This window comes from Zosterops lateralis (assembly GCF_965231275.1).
Source record: "Zosterops lateralis genome assembly, chromosome: Z".
In the NCBI taxonomy this organism is placed as follows: domain Eukaryota; kingdom Metazoa; phylum Chordata; class Aves; order Passeriformes; family Zosteropidae; genus Zosterops; species Zosterops lateralis.
Genome location: NC_139800.1, coordinates 35170241 through 35190055, shown reverse-complemented (window position 1 = coordinate 35190055; position 19815 = coordinate 35170241). Strand labels below are relative to the sequence as shown.

At 39.0% G+C, this 19815-nt stretch overlaps 1 protein-coding gene and 1 long non-coding RNA gene across 3 annotated transcripts in view; one reads left to right on the top strand and one right to left on the bottom strand.

Annotated features, from left to right (window-relative positions):
• VPS13A (vacuolar protein sorting 13 homolog A) overlaps nucleotides 1–12744 on the bottom strand; it is a gene marked incomplete at its 5' end in the record, with an annotated part of 101478 nt that extends 88734 nt beyond the window's left edge. For both annotated transcript variants that reach the window (XM_083883857.1, XM_083883858.1), the window contains 8 exons: nucleotides 16–75; nucleotides 1125–1184; nucleotides 1438–1547; nucleotides 2212–2313; nucleotides 2595–2690; nucleotides 3613–3655; nucleotides 4155–4198; nucleotides 12645–12744. In XM_083883857.1, the coding sequence (XP_083739983.1) occupies nucleotides 16–75; nucleotides 1125–1184; nucleotides 1438–1547; nucleotides 2212–2313; nucleotides 2595–2690; nucleotides 3613–3655; nucleotides 4155–4198; nucleotides 12645–12744 (615 nt within the window). The remainder of the gene's footprint in view (nucleotides 1–15; nucleotides 76–1124; nucleotides 1185–1437; nucleotides 1548–2211; nucleotides 2314–2594; nucleotides 2691–3612; nucleotides 3656–4154; nucleotides 4199–12644) is intronic.
• A 241-nt stretch (nucleotides 12745–12985) lies between these two features.
• Nucleotides 12986–14226, top strand: LOC310923144. Its single transcript, XR_014592549.1, has 3 exons — nucleotides 12986–13245; nucleotides 13336–13424; nucleotides 13536–14226. It is a non-coding gene; the product is annotated as an uncharacterized lncRNA (long non-coding RNA).
• Nucleotides 14227–19815: the final 5589 nt, after the last annotated feature.

Below are 19815 nucleotides of genomic sequence, written 5' to 3'. Positions count from 1 at the left end.
TAGTTTATACTGTACCTTGTGGAACAACTTGGCAGTTTCATCATGTAAACATGGATTCCAATTCTTATCTGAGGTCTGAAATGAGAATTATAATTATACAAAAATACTCCAATACCTAAAATTCATCAACATGTTACAACTGAAACAAACTACAAAAAAAGAAAATAATGTCATCATAATTAAATGCCATGGAAAATAGTGGGACAAGATCTTCTGATTTAAGATGATTAATCCATTACTTTAAGTGAAAACTTAAGAAGGCTACCTTTCCCAAAAAATACATACATGTATATACATTGATAGGCTGCACACAAGAACCAAAGATACTATAAGATTCTGTTTTCAGTATTGCAAAATGTTTTCCTTTACACCAGTAATATTTTTAGATAGGCTCATTGGACAGAGATAAACAAGGGATTGAATTCTTTTATAATCCTGGAAGCAATTATTTTTAGTTTGAGCCTAAAGAACACCCTTTAATGTGCTAGGAACAAGCATTCACGAAACTACCATTTCATTCAAGAAAGTAGCATTTATGTAAGATATATTTTTTTAAGACTAGCAGTTACACAGCAAAAACTACTGAATCAGAGCAGATTGCTCCTACTACACAGTCTTCCAGAAAAAAAATTTCATACCATCAGCAATTACTACTCTAAGCACCTTAAAGTGCAGTTCTCAGATTAAAGAAAAAAAAAATAGCTCCAGATTAAAAAAAGGCATCATCTTTTCTTTCTTTTTCCTTTCCCACCACTCCCTGTTAGGTAGGAGCTTCCTGTCTCGGAACTCAAGTCAGTTTCAGTAAAATATTCAGAATGAACAGCCCAAATCCAGCCCAAACAGCAAAGTGTATTGGAAACCACAAAGTGCAGCAGGCAAAAGAATAAGAATTTCCTCCTAAAGATCTACTTTCATGCTAGCATTTTATCTTTAATGGCACACCCACTGCAGTCCTTATGCCGAACTTGATAAACCAAGTAGTTACCATAGTGCATTGCTGATGATTATAGGTGTACTTTCCATTAGACAGTATGTTACCAGAAAGCACAATACACAGAAGCACAACTTTTCCTATTAGTATATATTAACAAGTTTTTCAGACAAAAGGTGAGAAAAAAAATTACCTGCAAACTTAAATTTTGAAGTGAAATCCCAAATGACAAAGGGTTATCACGATTTGTGATCTAACAGAACACAGGAAAAGATAAAAAAATTATTATTTCATACTCTATAAGCATATATTTGGCTAAGAATTTAATTATCTTCATGTTTTGATCCAAGCTTCTTTTCAGTTTGGGTTTTCTTATAAGACTAAGAAAATTCCACAACTTCACTATATTCTCTCGGCATGAAAAGTGACTACAAGAAATCAGACAGGTTCCTAATTTCATGTTACAGTGCACAACCCCTTATGCTAAGATATACAAAAGTACTTACATCATCTTCATAGCGAATATGGATGTTGGAAATTTTCAGCTGAAGATTTTTGATGACCTGAGTGACTAGTTTTTCTACAAAAGTGTCTTGCTTCTCTTCTTTTACTTTATCTACGTTAAAGGAAAACAAATCAATATTTTGTTTACATTTCAGTATTTTTTAAAGTTGGGCAAACAATAACATAATAAATTTCACATGATAAGTGTTTGAATTTTCTATTACATTGTACTCCAGTTGTATATAACATGTTTGGTCTGTACAACATTTATATTCTTAGACTAGGGAGTTTCCTAGCTTTACTACCTGCCAAGTGAAGAATCAGGTAGTTCAAAAGTATGACCAGCACCCACTGATACTCAAGGTGAGCAAAACATGTTTCTTGGAAGTATCAGAAGTTGAATTTAAAGATAAGAATTCTCATGTATCAAAGAACAGACTGAAATAAACCTTCAAAGAGCTGTATTGATAAAAATGCTTTGGTACCGGAAACAAAATGTTTCTTATGAAAAGAGGAAAGAAAATGTCAGGCAACATATGATACAAAAGCAATATTTCAGAAGCCAAATTTATACCATATCATATCAATGCTCAAACTTTTTCATTTGCAGAATGCTGGTTCTGCAATACTGATGGCAATTATACCGAAGAAACCATAGCTAATAAGTTTTTAAGTAACAAGGCAAAAACAATAATCTAGAACACTTTGACAATGTCTGCATCTTCCTGAATTAAAGAAAGAAGCAGCATCACTTTCATTAGTTTTCCCACTCTTACCTTGGTCAGCTATCTTCTGCTTTGCTTCTTCTATTCTCTGTAATTCCCTTTGTCTTGCTTCCAAGAACTGCCTGGCTTCTTTTTCAGCATCATATTTTATGCCTAAACACATAATGTGAAAAAGTATAATACCCAAAAAACTTACCTATTTTTTTTAAAGATACTATTTCAAAAGCTGTAATTTTTACATTTTTTAACAGTTACATAACAGCAAAAAATAGGTGATGAAATGTAAATTACTGAAAGACTTTCATGCTATTATTTAACTGCAATTGTTAAAAGTATCTATTAGGGCTAAAGCTCATTAAAAGAGTATCAACCCATTTCAGATAATTCTGAAACCCCACCAACCTAAAATCACTTCTTCCTAGACATTTACTTACTGGCTGTGGGCACAATAAGCAAATAAACTCCATCAAGGACTGCCTCAACAGGTTGAGTATAAAGGTTTTGCCATGGAATCTGTAGGTTAAGTTGACCTACAAACACAAAAGGAAAAGGTTGAAATATAGAGTTAAATAGTTGACTGGAAAAGAAATGCAAAGATAATTAATATTAAACATAAAATCTCTTAATGATTATTATACTGGACAGAAAATACCCCAATATGCCTCAGTTGGGTTGTATTTTCTTACACAATACACAATGTAAGAAGTTTTTCCATGAGCAGAACTATCAAATCTACAGTAATTCCTTATTCCCTTGAATTACATTCCTCCTTAACAGCAATGTCTACCTCCTTGAAAATCCTCTGCAGCATTCTCAGAAACAAGAAAAGCACATGGACAGCTCATAAATCATCAGTCAGTCAAATACTAGGTTTTGTGAACACAGGGATCATGAGATTACAGTGTCTCTCCTTCTTCACCCAAGCGCAATTTTTAATAAAATATTAAATCAGTCACAGAAAATACATTATTCCAGGGTCAAAAGGAAGGAAGCATAATGGCTTTAGACTTAGTTTACTTTAAGAAACCACTAACTTTTACAAGACCATCAACTTGCAATGAGAAAACTTTTTTTTTTTTTTTTTTTTTTTTTTTTAAGCAAAAAACAAGGAAGGAGATGAAAAGGCAAGTGAAAGGTAAAAATCAGTTGGGGAGTCTTGTTAAGACAAGTAATGAGATCCACTCCTGCCCAATTATTCATCTTTGCTGTGTTGGGCTATTGTCTCATTAATACTGAGGTAATTAAACAAGACTCCAGTATATTTAAAACTTTATCCAACAGAGCTTCTTCAAAAAGTTTTTTTTTTTCAGAAAAGACCAACTTCAGAGTGTATGAAGCATACAAATCAACGAGCATATGGAAATTACTTGCTTACGATGCCTAAAGTCACTCTCAAGGAAAGATAGTATGTTTAGAAATTCCTGCACGTGTACAAGATAAAATGCAACTTACTAATATGTCCTGCTTTAACCTTAAATGGCACATCCAAATGACTCTGAAAGAAAGAGGTTTAGAAAATTTAAGTTCAATTCAGCAACTTGTGAAATGTTCCAATGCAGGAAAAGATATCATGATAACCTTAACAAACTTACCTTTCAACCACAGAAAAAAAAATCAGTATAATGGATAAGCAAGCATTTGGTTACCAATTTAGACTGTTATGCCACATTAGGCTAAATACATTCCCAAAAATAAAGTCCTGGCTTCATGAGCTATAGAAAAAAAAAAGGCCTTCAAGTATTGCTTTTGACCTAAGCATACTCTTTTAGCAATTGCTGAAAGTTCTCTTAGGGGAAAAAATGCATACACTTTCCCCTTTAAGCGTAATCTCAAATTAATCAGATAATCTATATACAGTGCAGAGAAAGCAAATCAGTAAGCTTCCACTTAAAAGAAAGTGCATCGTAAAATAAGAACTAAAAAATGTACATTAAACCCAAAATATAGCTCAGGAATAATTTTTTCAAGTATCATTGTTATTTTCACTAGCTTACCAGTGCATTTTCTTTTATTTCCAGATTCTTCAGTGCTACAGCTCCTAAAAGAAAAGAATCCAACAAGTAAAACTGGAATAAGCAAAGTAGCAACAGTACACACTGCAAGTCCTGAAGTCTGAATCAGTGAACCTTTACAGAAGCCTAGAAGATAAGGGGCCTAAGGTACATGTCTCAAACACCAGTGGAGTCAACCAAGATTTGTTGGTAAGAACATGCCATGAGAAACAATGGGATGTGGCAAGAAAAGGTGGCCATACAGACATAAGCCAGAACTCTTCTTGGACAAAGGTTATGTTTTGGTTCCTGAAGTAGAGCATAAGCAAAGGAATGAGGTCAAGAAGCATGGGCTGTTAACCTAAGGTCAATCCAGTACGAAGGGATCAAGACCTCCAGAGACCCCTACAGGCCTTAGACCCACTTCCAGAAAGTTCTAGAAAAATGAACTGCAGATGATAACTCATTTGCATAGTAAAAAAGCAAATTAACTCCATGGCATGGAAACCTTAACTGTATAAAGGTATCCACATCAAACCTGGGCAAACATATGCCCCAGGACCCTCCATCAGCTACAATGATGCTGGAGTCAGGACTGCTGATCTTTCTTCCTTTCTTTCTCTGCACTTTAATCTCTGTCTCTCTCTCTTCTCTTTCACCCACCCCTTATCCTACATTTACCACCATGTGTTTATACTATAAGGGACTAATTTACGATGATTTCTACACTGTGCGTATAATTTAATAATAAAACTTTGTAGATTTTTACAGACACGCTGACTTTTGTTGTTCCTTTCTGACCACAGGTACACACAAATTTTGGGCACTCCCTTCCCCTCCACAGTGGGACACTCCCAGTGGTTCATGATGTACGGTTCCCAAAACTTTTACTGTGGAAGAGATCCACAGCCTACACGTCATATATCTATGAAAGATGATTAAGACCATGAAAGATGATGAATCATTCTACAAAATAATATCTGAGATTATCTCATGGAGCTTGCATGTTCATGAAAATAACCTAAAATTACTCAAAGTAAAAATGCTGGAAATCCCTGTCTCAATTTTGCAAGGATCCATTTTGAAATAAAAAATTAGCTTCTTTTCCCTCAACCGTCTGTCTCCTATGCTTGTAGAAATCTAGCAACAGTAAATGTGAGTGGAATTTTAGCCCTCAAAAGGTCTTATTTTTGCCAGTTTTATTTAAAGGCTTATAAAAATTCCAGGAAGCACTTCAGTAATCTGATTTTTAAGGAGAGAAATTCAGTATACTGTGAACAAATAAAATTTGAATTACAAGATCAGTTTTACAATACACTTCACACCAAATACTCACCATAACAAAAGGAACATTGGGACAAAAAAATCATAACTTAAACATGAAGATAGTCCAAAGCAATGTCTTCTACAAAATCTAGAAGAATAATGGAGCTTCTGTGATGGTTACTTTCAAGTTAGTTGTATAGCGTTAACACATGCACATGGAACAGATACCTGATACAGCTGAACAGGGGCATAAATGAGATTCCAGAAACCAGAAGCATATTACTGGCCTGGAAAGGAATACAACTCGAGGTTGCAAACAAAGATTTAATTGACCCAAAAATGCTTTTCTTTCAGAACCCATGTTAGAAATAGCAAAATGTATGGGGAAATGGGAGCTCAAATTGCAAGAATATTCTTGCAGTTATGTAGTGTTAATGGCAATAAACAACTGTTCAAAGTAGCGCCAATTTTGGGAAACTGGACCCAAATCTTAAAAGTGCACACATTAGAAGAGTTGGCTTAAGTCGTTGAACTGATATGGAAGAGCTGATTAGAGGTAAACTAATCCATCCATCTCACAGCACTCACAAAATACTATTACAGTTTTAACATTTTAATTTGTTCATTGTAACAATTTATAATCACTTTCCAGTAGAAGCCTATACATCTGACACATGCTAACATCAGTCTCTCCAGAGAAATACTACACACAGATGGATGTGTTTTGATAGCTGATGACACTGCTGATAAGCCTTAAAATACACACACATTGCCAGGAACAACAGAAAAGAGGGAAAAAAAAAAAAGCAAAGAGCATTCCCAAAAGTAGTCTATAACTACTCTAAGAACTAGAATTAACAGTCTTTGTAGACAATAACAAGATAATAGTTTTATATACCATTGGTTCAATTTCATTCTAAATTTATTCCCTGATAAAGCTTACTCTGCAGAGACCATTTTAACACTAAAAAAAACCCCTTTTGCTTCTTCAAGAAGATATCACTAATCATAATACAGTTATGGCAAGTAATTCTAATGGTATCCAGAGCAAAGGCTCAGGTTCACAACCAAGTTATCAGGCATGAGGTGCGTCAGTTGAGCCATGTTAAAAACATTCACAAGGAAACTGTAAGACTACTTGACACATGAAGCAGTTGAACTGGGTTGAGTTTCTTCACTTTCACTGATGGCTATGTAAACATTCCCTCTCATTTATCAAGAGTCCAACACATGCCACAGCTCGGCAGAGGCACAGTAACTCAAGCTACAATATCTGGCAGCCTGGATGCTTCCAAAAACAAAGTACTGCAAAGTGAGTAAGGATTATCTTAAGCATCTACCAACAATATTTTGTGATGGCAGAACTATTTCTCATTTTACCTGAGCACGTTATAATAGCAGACAATAAACACAAAATCAATAATGCTTCGAACAGGAAGACTTTGAAATTTCTACATTAAATGCTGGGATGTGGAAGCGAGGTACATAATTCTTCACAGTTTTGGCTTATGATTTTCAATTTTAAAAAACCACTTATGATTTTACAATTAAAATGTTTAATGTTTTAGTTATGAATCACTAGAAGAAATACATATTAGAAGAACTCCAGGCATCTGAATTTTAGTATAAAATTACTGAAACATGTTTAATAAAATATAATAGTTTACTTACAAAAACCCTGACATGGTCTGATAACAGCAAATGGACCATCAAAGCACAAAAAAGCCTACTAAAGAGGCACTAGGTTTTCTGTATTGATGTAACATTTATTTTTCCTATACATGAAAGGGAGCCTGAGAGACTGACTAAACATTCCTGCAGTAAACAGGAAATATTTCTAAAGCCACCACACTTGCAAAGTTTGCAACCAGCTCTGATGCTCAGGATTTGAAATGCAGTTATCGACCATGCTAGTATTCTCCTTCACCACCAAAATTTAGTCTCTACCACATGTAGCCATTTCTCTTGCAATGAAATGTAGATCTAAGTGCAACTACACTGAATCCTGACCATCCTGCCAGGGATAGGAGGCAAAAGCCCAAAAGCACACACAAACAGAAGCGGAAAAACCAGAGAACAAACCCTAGTTACAGGATGTAACACAGCTAGTGAATTAGTCTTGGAGTACTGACAGTAGGTTTCAATTGCAATAATCAGAAAATACATGAAGATTTGATTGTCAGTTTTGCTGATGGTTGGTTGGGGGTTTTTTGCAGGGCTGGTGTTCCCCTGTCATATATTTTATGTCAGAAATGTATCCAATGCATGATTAAAAATTACCCAACTATGCAACCATAGAAACTGTATGCACAAGTAGTTGGAGCTGTATAAATATTCAGGGTTAAACATGCAGGCTTACCAGCCAAAACAATGATAAAAGCCAGAACAGTTATAAATATCTATAGCAAAGTCGAGAATTTATTTAGGCTACATTATAAAGGAAATTTTTAGATTTACTAATCTCTGCACAATGTGAATAATTCAACAAAATAAAACAGCTGTCAAAATTCTAGCATAAACAGGCTTACAGTTTTAATTTTAGATACTCAAAATAACTTCATTAATTTGAGTGCATGAATCAACATCTACTACCAGTGATTCAGCTTGCAAAAAGAGATCTAGTGAACTATTTCACCAAAGAGGCCTAACCGAAATTTTGTTATAATTGTAAATAGAATATTAAGGAGGAAGAAGAAAATTAATCTACATCAAAATCCTGTAGATTTTGCCTTATTAACCACTCTCTGCTATCTCGCAAACAAAGGGGCAAGGAAAGGAAAGCAGATGAGAGAGCGAGTTGAAAGATCAGAAAATGCAAATACTTTAGCTAGTACCTGATCTGTACCCAACACTCCTGCTCAAATATTTTAACAAATTTGCTGCTTTTTTCTAACAGCATTGTCAGCTTGTAAACACCTCTGATCAATTAACACAAACAGCTGCCTTTGCTAGTCATTTCCCTCTTGTGTTTGTGCTGTTAATTATTTCTGTTTAAGCATACCCTCTTGAGACAAGCTGTAAGCCTTTGAGGATCAGTGTCTGCCAAATACCTCATCTTTTGACATCTATTGTAAAATAGGTCATCAAAGACAGCAAAAACTACTAGACATTATGTATCCCTCAAGTGAATTCAAATCACTATTATGTAAGGGGAGGAGGTTGCACCTGTTATACCTAGACAAGGCAAGGTACACAAAAGTAACCTTTCACTAACAGTTGTAGCCAAAAAAAAAAAAAAAAAAAAAAAAAAAAAAAAAAAAGGTGATTGTGCGCTCACAAACACGCCAATTATCCAATTATCTGCCTATATCATCTTACTAACACAGCTGTCCCAAAAAGAGACACCAGCTATTCAAATAATAAGTTGTGTTAAGTAAGACATATTTGAGACATTACCTAATAAGCAAGTATGCTAAGTCAACCAAGAATTAAGCTTTTTAAACAGCAGTAAGAGGGTCTGACCAAGACATGGAAAAATCATTTAGACATAGTCAAAAGAAAATAATAGCATCATGAACTGTAATAAAACAATTGTTTGGTCTCTCAACACTGGAAACCTCACTGGCATTTCACTTTTTGTCAAAGATAACTGTATATATCTCACATTACTGCATTCATCTTTTCAGGTATTTTAACTTGACCAGGTCTAGAGCGTTCAAAAATATCTAACTCACCTAATACCTACCTAACCTGTTTGTCTAAGCCAATTACTTGCACACTTGTTAACACAGCTCAATGAAACTATCTTTCTTAGCAAACACCAAACAAAAAGAGGTTAAAAAAACCAGTCCTTCCCAGCCTCAGCCATCCAATAGCGTTCTCTGATGGCTGCCTAACAGAGTAGCAGTCTTCTACCTTGCTTCATATTAATGGAGTTCCTTAGGCATATGATTTTCTCCTATTACACTTTTCTTCTGAGCCTTGGCTTTTCCAGTATTAGCTTTACACATTCAAATTACCTTTTTTTACCTGTGTAGGTTGAGCTACCTTCAATTTTCTGCACTGTCTTTTATATTTCAGGTCATTCAGTTCTTGCAACATTCGCAGCCATGAGTGTTTTCAGATAACACATCTTTTTTCAATATTGAGACAGTCTACATTTTCACCCTTCAATCTAAGTGGGTTTTAACAAGAAAAAAAAAATCACAGCATTTCTGTAATTATTAAAGTGTTCATGTATTTTCTGGAGCAGCATCATCACACAACTTTACTACACAGATTGAATATGCCATAGTTTTAACGCTGTATGATGAATTCTCTCATTTATCAAAACTAAGATTAATATTAAGAATGCTCATTATAAGTCATTAATAAAGCTCTCAATTTACAGAAGCTGAAACTATGTAAAATTAGGTTTTATACATATATATTCAGTCTATAAACAGGTTGCAAGCCTTAATTTACACAGGCTAGCTCTAAAATACCACAAGGCCACAACTTGCTCCCTACAGCCTTTTAAAATAAACCACTTGGGTTTTTAATCATTCAGAGGCAAAAAAATACATGCCTTTTAAAATTTAAGACTATATAATACATACATATATATATACATACACATATGCACATACATTTATATATACACACACATACATATATATATATATATATATATATATATAATTTAAGGCATATATATATACACACATATATAGCACTTGTGCAATGCTCTAGCATCCAAAATGCAGTGGTCATTTATTACAGGGGAGGAAAAAAAAACCTAAACAACTTCCTCTTTTTTTTTTTTTTCTTTTCATTTGATGGACTTACGACAATTTAATTTCAATAGTACATGATTTATGTAAAATTTAGCAATCTTATCAAGACACACAAAGACAAACACTGTATGAAAACACACAGCTGTAATGGAAATGCTTTCAGAGCACAGAGACAAACATTAAAAACCATTAAGTTTACACAACATACAAAGGTAAAATAGCACTTTTTTAAAAAATACCTTAGTTACAGAATTTCAGTAATTAGCAAGCTAAAAAAGTTATCCATAGACTTCAGGTATACTCTGAGCGTAGGTGCTAATCAACTATGCACTCCATATAAAAACAGTATTCTACTGCAGTTATTACTAATAGTTGCTGCCTTTAGATAGCAGAATGCAATTTCTAGGCCCTTTGAGATATTTGAAATGAAAGAAATATTACAGATGCACAGACCACTCAACACAATTTAAGTAAAAAGAAAGCATCATGTGGCAGACCAGAAGAAAAAGAAAACTCCACAGGTGATGCCTCACCAATGCTACACAGCAGTTCTGAGCCTCTTAGAGGAAGACATAGGTAGCTCCATATATCAGCACACACTACAAACAAGTCAACAGGCTATGCAGAGAAAAATAATTTAGTTCTACTATATAAGCACTAGAGAAGCAAGAAATTTAATTCAAATAAAAACATACTAAAGCTTCTAAAATATGAGAGTTTCTTGAAGATGAAATAATAAAAAAAGAAAATCAAGTTCCACAGGCATGAAAAAATATGACAGCTGAATATCAAAACTTCAAAGTAAAATTGAGGGGATTTTTTTAGTTTTTGTTTGGGTTGGGTTGTTCCGGGGTTTTTTTAGTTTTTTTTCAAACTGAGACAATGTGCATCTAATCTGTTAATAGTTGCTTATCTTATATGTTAACAGTTACAGCATAAACTGCCATAACTAGCCATCGGCAACCTAGAGAGCTGGAAAAAGAAGCTTTAACCTTTTTTGTAATGTTGCCAAAAAATTTACAATGTTTCATGCATTTCATTAAATATTCCACCTGTCTTCACTGAAGAGAAAAGAAGAAACTGTGGCAACTTCAGTACCCAAATCGAGCAATTAGTTTGACACAGTTTTGCTGAAAGGCGCAATTGGTCAAACCTTTCAAATAAGACTCACCTAATCAGTAAGAGATATGTGATATCAAGCCTTACTGTTATGGATCAAGGACTTCTACATTGTCTCCAGCAGTTACATGTGCTGTTGCTATGTTAAGATTCCATACAGAGACCGAGCTTTACAAAGATGCTATAAACGACCTGACTAATTGAAGGAAAATTACTACAGAGATGAAACTAAGTAAGGACGCCATTTCAGAAAACAAGCATGAAAACAAAAATGTCCATGATGCAAAAAGCTCCAGTAGAAGCTTACAAAATCTGGTTAATGTATATGAGTGCCTAGGAATGGAATTCCTCGAGGATGTTTCACACCTACTGTATGAATGCACCTGTAAAAAAACCCTGAACCTCCGCTCGCTTTTGCTAACGCTGCAGACACCTGACATGCACATTCTAAACTGAGCCAGCAGTGGTCACTGCACAGGCATCTGCTCATGGTCTGTGTCTGACAGACCTTTGCTGCTGTTTTCCTGTAGGTACCGTACTAAGGGGACTCAGGAGCGCACATTCTGTGTGACTGAGCTGCCTTCGGAGCTGGCATGTCAATTTAATTCTACAGACCACACTGCTTACCTCGCCTAGCGCAGCTGGGAACCGCCTCTGCAAACACCTAAGATAGCATCTACTCTTGGTTCTTTAAGGCTAAAAATAACAAATATTCCAGACCTACAGACAACAGCGCCAAGAACAAATGGGATGTTACTGCCGTTCGCGGAGAGGCCACTCTCCAGTACTAAAACCCTGCCACTGAAACGCCGTCGAAACCCTTGGCGTTTAGGCACGGTTTATTTCCGGGCCACGGAAAACGCCCGTAAGCCAGATCAGTTTCGCATTCCTAGTACCAGGTCAGGTTCCCGCCTCCAAGCCGCCCGCCCACCAATTCCCAAACTTTCCGCGAGCACCGGAGACACCGCGGCCAGCCAGGGTCCGTCCCCAGCCAGGGACACCGCGGGCGGCTCCACAGGGAAACACGGAACAGGAGCGGCCGTCCGTGCGCCTCCAGCACTTCGCCCGGTTTCTCTTGCCCCCGCTCTGCAGCTCCTCCCGCTCCGCCGCCGCCCCCCGCTGCCGCAGCCGGCTGCTCCGCGGACACCGCCCCCCAGCCCGCCCGACCGCCCGCCCGACCGCCCCCGCGACTATTTTTGAGCGGCGGGGCAGGTGGAGGGGCGGCAGAGCTGTCGGGCGCGCAGGCGGCCCGGCCCGGCAGCGCCCAGGGGCCGCCTCCCCGGCCCTCTCTCTCCCGTGTGCGGGCGGCGGGGCGAGCCCGGCCGGGCAGGAAGGCACGCGGCGGCAGCAGGGCAGGCGGGCAGGGGCTCCCCGCGGCGCGCCAGGCCCCTACCTCCCCAGATGCCCAGCTTCAGCTGGGAGCTGTCCAAGTTCACCACGTAGTCGCCAAGGAAACGGTTCAGGACGTCCACGACCAGGGACTCAAACACCATCCTGCCCCACGGCCGACGCCGCCCGGCAGCAGCAGCAGCAGCGCCGCCGCCGCCCCGGCTCCTGCTGCTCCCCGCCGGCCCGGTCCGCCCCGCCCCGCCCCGCGGCTCGAGGGGGCGGCCTGGCGCTGCCCCGCCCCTCCTGCCCCTCCCGGCGCCGGGCGCGGCTTATCCGGGGCTACGGCGGCCGGCGGGGGCCGCGCGGCTCCGCCTGCCCCGCGCTTTGCGGCCCCGGGGTCGCTCCGAACGCGCCCTGCTGCCGCTCTCGTAAAGGTACGAGGTGTCACAGAACGGGTCAGGCTGGAAGCGACCACAAAGGGTCATCTGGTCCAGTCTCCCTGCTGAAGCAGGGTTATCCCAGAGCAAGTTGCCCAGGATTGCGACTAGGCTGTTCTTGAATGTCGCCAGTGGGGGAGACTCAACAACCTCTCTGGGCAGCCTTGTTCCAGGGCTCTGTCACGGCACAGTAAAGAAGCTGTTCCTCGTGTTCAGGTGGAGCTTCCGGTACGGGCGTTTCTGCCCATTGCTTCTGGTGCTGTTGCTCGGCACCACCGAGCAGAGCCTGGATCCGCCTTCTTTACATCCTCCCTCCAGATGCTCACGGACATTGATAAGTCTCCTCTTGGTCAACTCTTCTCGAGGCTCAGCAGGCCCAACTCCCTCAGCCTTCCCTCAAAAGAGAGGTACTCCAATCCCTTAATCATCTTTTTGCTCTCCACTGAACCCATTAGTTTGTCCAAGGGATTTAAATGTGGCATACCCATAACAGTTTTTTGAATATTTTTCTCCCGCAGGCTAGAAATTACTGCATCTCTTGAGCTATTCAAAAATGGCTGAGCTACTACTGGCATGATGGCTAAAACGAATTGAATTTATCTCTCCAAAGAGCTTGACTCCCGTGCTGTTTTCTGGCTTGGGTGTCAGCCGAATGACATGGAAATGACTGGGCCATGTTTGCTGTGAGTGGCTGTGCTGAGGACCCCTGCAGTCACAAGGTTTTTAAAGGAGTTAAGGAGACTTCCCGGTCCGACCATTCACAAAGCTTCCTGACAGTCACACTCCTGATGCCAGAGGCTTGTGCTGCTAGGACCAAAGGCCTTCCACAGCAGGCAGCTTCAGTGAGTCACTGAACCAAGCCACTGGACTCCCTACACACCTCATGTTCTGCCAGTGTTGCTGAACCTTTGTATTTAATATTAAAAAAATATTGAGGGAAAAGGAATGAGAAAAGTGCCAAATGTTATATACCTTTTCATTACTTTTAACAGAAATAAAAGTATACTGCCTAGTAGTTCTGACCTTTCCTTTCACAATGGGATTTATAAACCTGCTTAGCAGAACCTGCCACACCAGCAATGCCTTGCATCCACCCAATATGCAGAATAAAATAATTTGGAAAGAAGTATCTTGATATAAAGAAGTACATTTTTATAGGGATGATGTTGTTCTGTATTAACACAAGGAAGAGGAGTGATATTGAAGAATGATAACAGAAGACAAAAAAAAATGCACTGTCTTATTGAGGCTTAGGTTCCTCTGAAGTTACTTGGTATTGTTTGGAAAAATTGCCATCTCAGCATTTGCAGTTCTTGGGCTTAGCATCTTATTTCTATTGAAAAACAGCACTAATTAAAAAAAAAATCTTTTAAAAACCCACTACAACTACATTAGAAAGAGATTAATTGGACCAATAAAACCAAAATGTGATCAGCAGCTTGTGCATGCCAAATGTAACTGTGTCCATGCACTGATTCATATACATAAAATATCTATGCAGCTGGCTTTCTATAAATTTCTTACACAAAGCCGGACATATTTCTTATCAGCTATCTCTAAAGAAAATTGTGAACACAAGTCTTTACTTAGTGACTCAATTACGTACCTTCCTATTTAGTTGTGGAAAAGCTAGATGTTGAATCTACTCCAGTCCATTTACTATTCCAAAGCCAAGCTTTGATACTATGTGTCTTCAGGATTATCTTCTACCAGTCGGTTTTCCAAAGTAATTTGACTTTGTAGGTCTACAGCTTCTTAGGATGTGGGAAAAATTTCTTTGTCATGTTCAAATGTTCTGGAGAAGGCATTCTGAAGTCAGGAGAGCAGGAGTGTCCTAGGTCAAGTACAATTTGTTTTGATCAAAGTAATACAACTTTTATTTTGCTATTGCAAAGAAAATTTTATGGTATGATGGATTTTTCGAATTCACAAAGTGTGTGTGAATCTTCCACAGCAACCAGCTAGGCTGGAAGCTTTCCACCTGAGAAAAACTGTTCACTGCCGATGAACTGCTAGGCCTCCAATAGGTGACCACGAACAAGCATGTGTTTCCTGCTAGTGACTCTTACCTACTTAGAAATCCGTAGCATTTGCAGATTCATCAAGGCACAGGGTTCCATCTTTTTCCCCTTCATTCCTCTCCATGTCCTACAGCTCTCTAGCACTAGCAAAACCAGTGTAATTTCAAGCCAAGGCTGGATCATTATCTGAGGAGTAAGGGAGTGCATCAAACACTGGACCATCTGTGGGGCATCCATCCAGTTCCATGAACCAAAGTTTCTTCCTGGTGTTTCCACAAAATTTGGGAACTTTGTCTACGTAAATGACACAATCATAGCCAACATGACAATCAGAGCCACCTGGACAGCAGTTTTTCCACTTGAACTCCTGTTCAGTGTGTTCCTGCAGTCTCCATTGAAATCAATGAGTAATCACTCTGCTTTTCCCATTTTTGTAACCAAAGCTTCTGAAGTGCTTAATGGCACTTAACACCCATAACAAAACTGTTTAATGTGTGGCTGAGCATTAGCAAACAAATTTTTGGGTTCCCTGCTCATAGAATTTCTGCAATCTGAGCCTGAAGGCCACAGGCTTCTCTGTGACAGTGAGGGATTCCATGTTAACTTTCTGCTGCCCTCTGTGTGAAGGCTGCTAAAACTTCTCCTGAAGTGACTCAGGACCTCACAGGTCTGCCAGGATGGCATGTCATCTTCAGGGTAAGTGTTGTCCTCTGCTTCAGGACAATCATAAGCATCCTTCTCAGCCACATATTACAATTCAGGAAAGTAGATTTTCTCATTTAAAAACAACAGAATCCAGTGTAAAAGATGTTTCTTCTGGGTTTTACTCTCCTCAAAACCTTCTAGTTTCCAGTGTCTAATGAAGTTACGTAACTTTAGGCATACTGCCATTGTTCTATGCATTTTCATGTTCATAAATATGGATGTTCTTATCCTTATTTCTTCCATGTTGCAGATAGTGCTTTCAAAATGGTTTTACTTCAAAGATGCACAAAGTGCAGTGAATAGAGCAGGATGAACTGTGAACCTCCTTAGTGTGTTCCCAAAAATCCAAAAGCCTAATCTTACAGGGCTTTCAAAATCTTTGAACTATTTCTTGGAGAATTTTAGAATATAACTGCAGTAAAACCACACACCACAGGGGTGCCTTATTTCTAAATGTTTCAGAGTCATCTGGTTTTGAATCTTCTTCAGAATCAGCTGAATCATGGTGGAATCTTTGCTCTACTTACACAAACTTTTCCTCAAGACAAGGTGAAATGCGTAAGTTGTATGATCCTTCAATTACGCGTGCAGCAATGTAGTTACTGCTGAAATGTGTAGTAATCTTACTAAGTCAGTCGTACTGAGCATGAACTACTTAAAGATTCTGAAACCCAAAGACAAAACCAGAAGTTTTTACCTGCTCATGCTATGCAATAAAAACTCCAAGGTCTTATTATCAATAAAACACTTTAGCTAAATTTTAAAGCCAGTTCTTGCAGTTCAAGGAACAAACTAGAGAGTAAAAAGTAATTATCTTCCTGGTGTCATCAGAGGAGTGCATTCAGGAGTTTCATAAAATAGAAGTTTTAGATGTCCGGAAGCCTTTTCAGCACTAACGCTGAGAAGATCCTGCTCTTCAAGCTTTGTTCAAAATTGTAGTCTAATATGGCAGTAGACAAAACATGTCTGTCTAATAGGTTTGGCACATTGGCAGATCTTCTAGTTGTTTAAAAAACTTATGAAGTCCCATACTTAACATTATGAATACTGTATTCATACTTCATTTAAATATATATAATTTATATCAGATATCTGAATTTGCATTTCATTTTACCTTTGGTAAATCATTCATAAGCCCTGAAAAGCAATATGACTTAGAAAACCAGAATTGGAAATACTTTGTTGGTATGTTCAAAGTAATACACCTGTCTTACCATCTGGAAATAGCATTGCAGAATAGATTTAAATCTGACACTGAGCATATTTTGTTACATGTCCTTGCCTTTTTATTTACTCATCAAAGTAACAGGCAGGCAACATAAGGCATTGTAAGTTAAGCCCTGATTTTAATAAAAACAAATTTACTGTCACAAATTATTGTTAATGGAAAAATTTTATCTTGATAAAGAGCACCATCTTCCTTTTGAGCAGATGTGAAGTAAAGTAGATTACTTACATTTCTAGTAGGTATGATTCTGCTTTATTTTGAGCAGAGATATTAGGATGAAACCCATCACCTGATCCCAGAAATTACAATGGAGTCTTCCCTTACTTCTTCTCATTCTTAACTCACTTTTACACTGTTTGTTTACATTTTGGTGGAGTTTGAAAGGCTGTAGTCATACATCTTCCTCAGTGAGGGGTGGCTGTACCGTGGCAGCAGGTATCTCACTACAGTACCAGACATAACCTTGGGACGAGGACATGCATCAGTCCAAGGAGAGTGATTCCACCACAGCTACTGATTCAACAGCGGGACTGTTTCTTTATCTCACTTGCTTTTCAGCTGCTGTGCAGCTTATCAGCTAAAAAGTACTACCAAGTTCCTCCCTCCTCTGCAAGGGTGTCAACAGAGCCTTATGGTCATGGTGTCCCACTCCACCCTTCCTTTAGTTCCTCTGAGACTGTATTATTGTGTGTGGGAGGTCAGATATGCTGGCCACATTCCATCCAGAAAGTAGCAACTGTATTTTCCCCTGTGCTTTCCAAAACATGTTTTTACCCCATCATCTCCCCACACAAGCAATATTCATGAATTTTGCAGTTCATCTGTTCTTCTCAGAGTAGGCATATATCCATGGTTTACGAGTGATGGAAGGAGAGATGTTTTTGCTTGAGGGAATTATGTAGAATTGTTGTAAATTAAGAGCCTACTAAAGGAGAGAAAAAAATCTGAAGGGAGACTGAGACAATATGGAGAGGTCCTACAGACATATAGCTGGGGTTTTCTTAAAAAAAATGAATACAAAAAAAGCTGATGTGTAATGCCAAACCCATGGATTATGGTTGCAGACAGACAAAGACTTTTGACATTTTTTAAAATAATAGCTGTAATTTTTCATCAAATTGGTTTAAAGGATTTACAGTTTCATACACATATATATAATGAAAAAACATTAGTCCATCCAAAAAGTTCAAAAGATGAAGGATCCCTTCTTTGCTTTATACCATTTGAGAAATACTGTCTGCTAAATGCATGTCTCAGTGAGGGAAAATAGAAAGGGAGACAGGAGAGCAGGTAAGTGTGTGGTGTGAGACCTGAAGCTCATCGTATGGCTAAATATTTTTTCACCTGTTTCAGTTGTCCGAACATCAAGGTTTATTCCCAGCTGGTAGCTAAGCACCACTCACCTGCTCACTCATTCCCCTGCAGCAGGATGAAGGAGAGACTCACAAGTGAGAAAACTCATGAGCTGAGATAAAGACAGCTTAATAGGTAAAGCACAAACTCTGCACACAAACAAAGCAAAACAAAGAATTCTTTACATTTTGGTGTCACTACTTGGGCAGGCAGGTGTCTAGCCACCTCCAGGAAGGCAGGGCTCCATCACATGTAAGAGTGACATGGGAAAATAAATAATATCACTCTGAAATTCTCCCATCTTCCTTCTTCCCCAACAGCATATGGACTGGAACATCCCTTTGGTGAGTTGAGTTCAATTGTCCTGGCTGTGTCCTGTCCCAGCTCCTTGTGCATCCCCAGCCCACTTACTGGTGGGGTGCTGTGAGAAGCAGAAAAGATCTGGATGCTGTGTAAGCCCTGCTTGGCAGTAAAGAAAACATGCTTGAGTTAGCGACACTGTTTCCAGCACAAATCGAAAACATAACCCTACACTAGCTACTGTGGAGAAAATTAACTCTATCTCCAAAACCAGCACACTTAACCAGAAATACGACTCTTTATCATGAAGTGTGCATTGCTGGGATTGTTTTGCAGAAAAGAGAGAGAGAGTGGCAAAGCTCAAATGCTAGTGAGAAGTCTTAATCATAATGCAGACTCGGATATTGAAGCTGACATTTGGTTTTTTACTCATAAGATTGCAGGAGTTGGAACAAATGAGCGATTTTGCTGGCTATGTGAAGGACACTGGGAGTGGTAGAGCTCTCCCTGTTAAGTGACGGAGGTGGCACCATCTGGTGGCTGTACACAGATTTCTGTGTTGTTTCCAACGCAGTGTCGTATTGATGGGCTCAAACATTTTATGATAGTTTATATTCAACAAATAGTTACAGTTAATAATTTTAAATCATTTTATGTCCCTTTTTAAATGAGATGCACATGGAAAATGTGAATTCTCACAACACAAAGGTAGTTGCATTTAGAGTTGGCCTTCGATAGTTGCAGTGGAGTTGGCTACCTCTGCTGAAATGGAGTGTCAACTTAGCCATTTCTGCTCAGTCCCTCTGGACTGGGGCTATCATTGCTATGCCTTGCATCCTGGTCTTTCTGCACTTGGAGAGTGCTTGTACTGCATGGCTGAAATGGCAAATCTAAATCCTGTAGTTCCTCTGTATGAGCTTTTTCATAGAAAATGGGTGTATGGGCACTTGTACTTCCATGGTCCTTCAGAGACACCTTGACAGATTAGAGGGCTGGGCAATCACCAGGTATATGAGGTTCAGCAGGGGAAAGGGCTGGATTCTGCACCTGGGATGGGGCAATCTTGGACGTACAGACAGACTGGGGAATGAGACAGCAGCCCTGCAGAAAGGGAGTTGGGGGTACTGTTTGAGAGAAAGCTGAACATGACCCAGCAGTGCCGTGGTGGCCAGGAGGGCCAGCCCTGTCCTG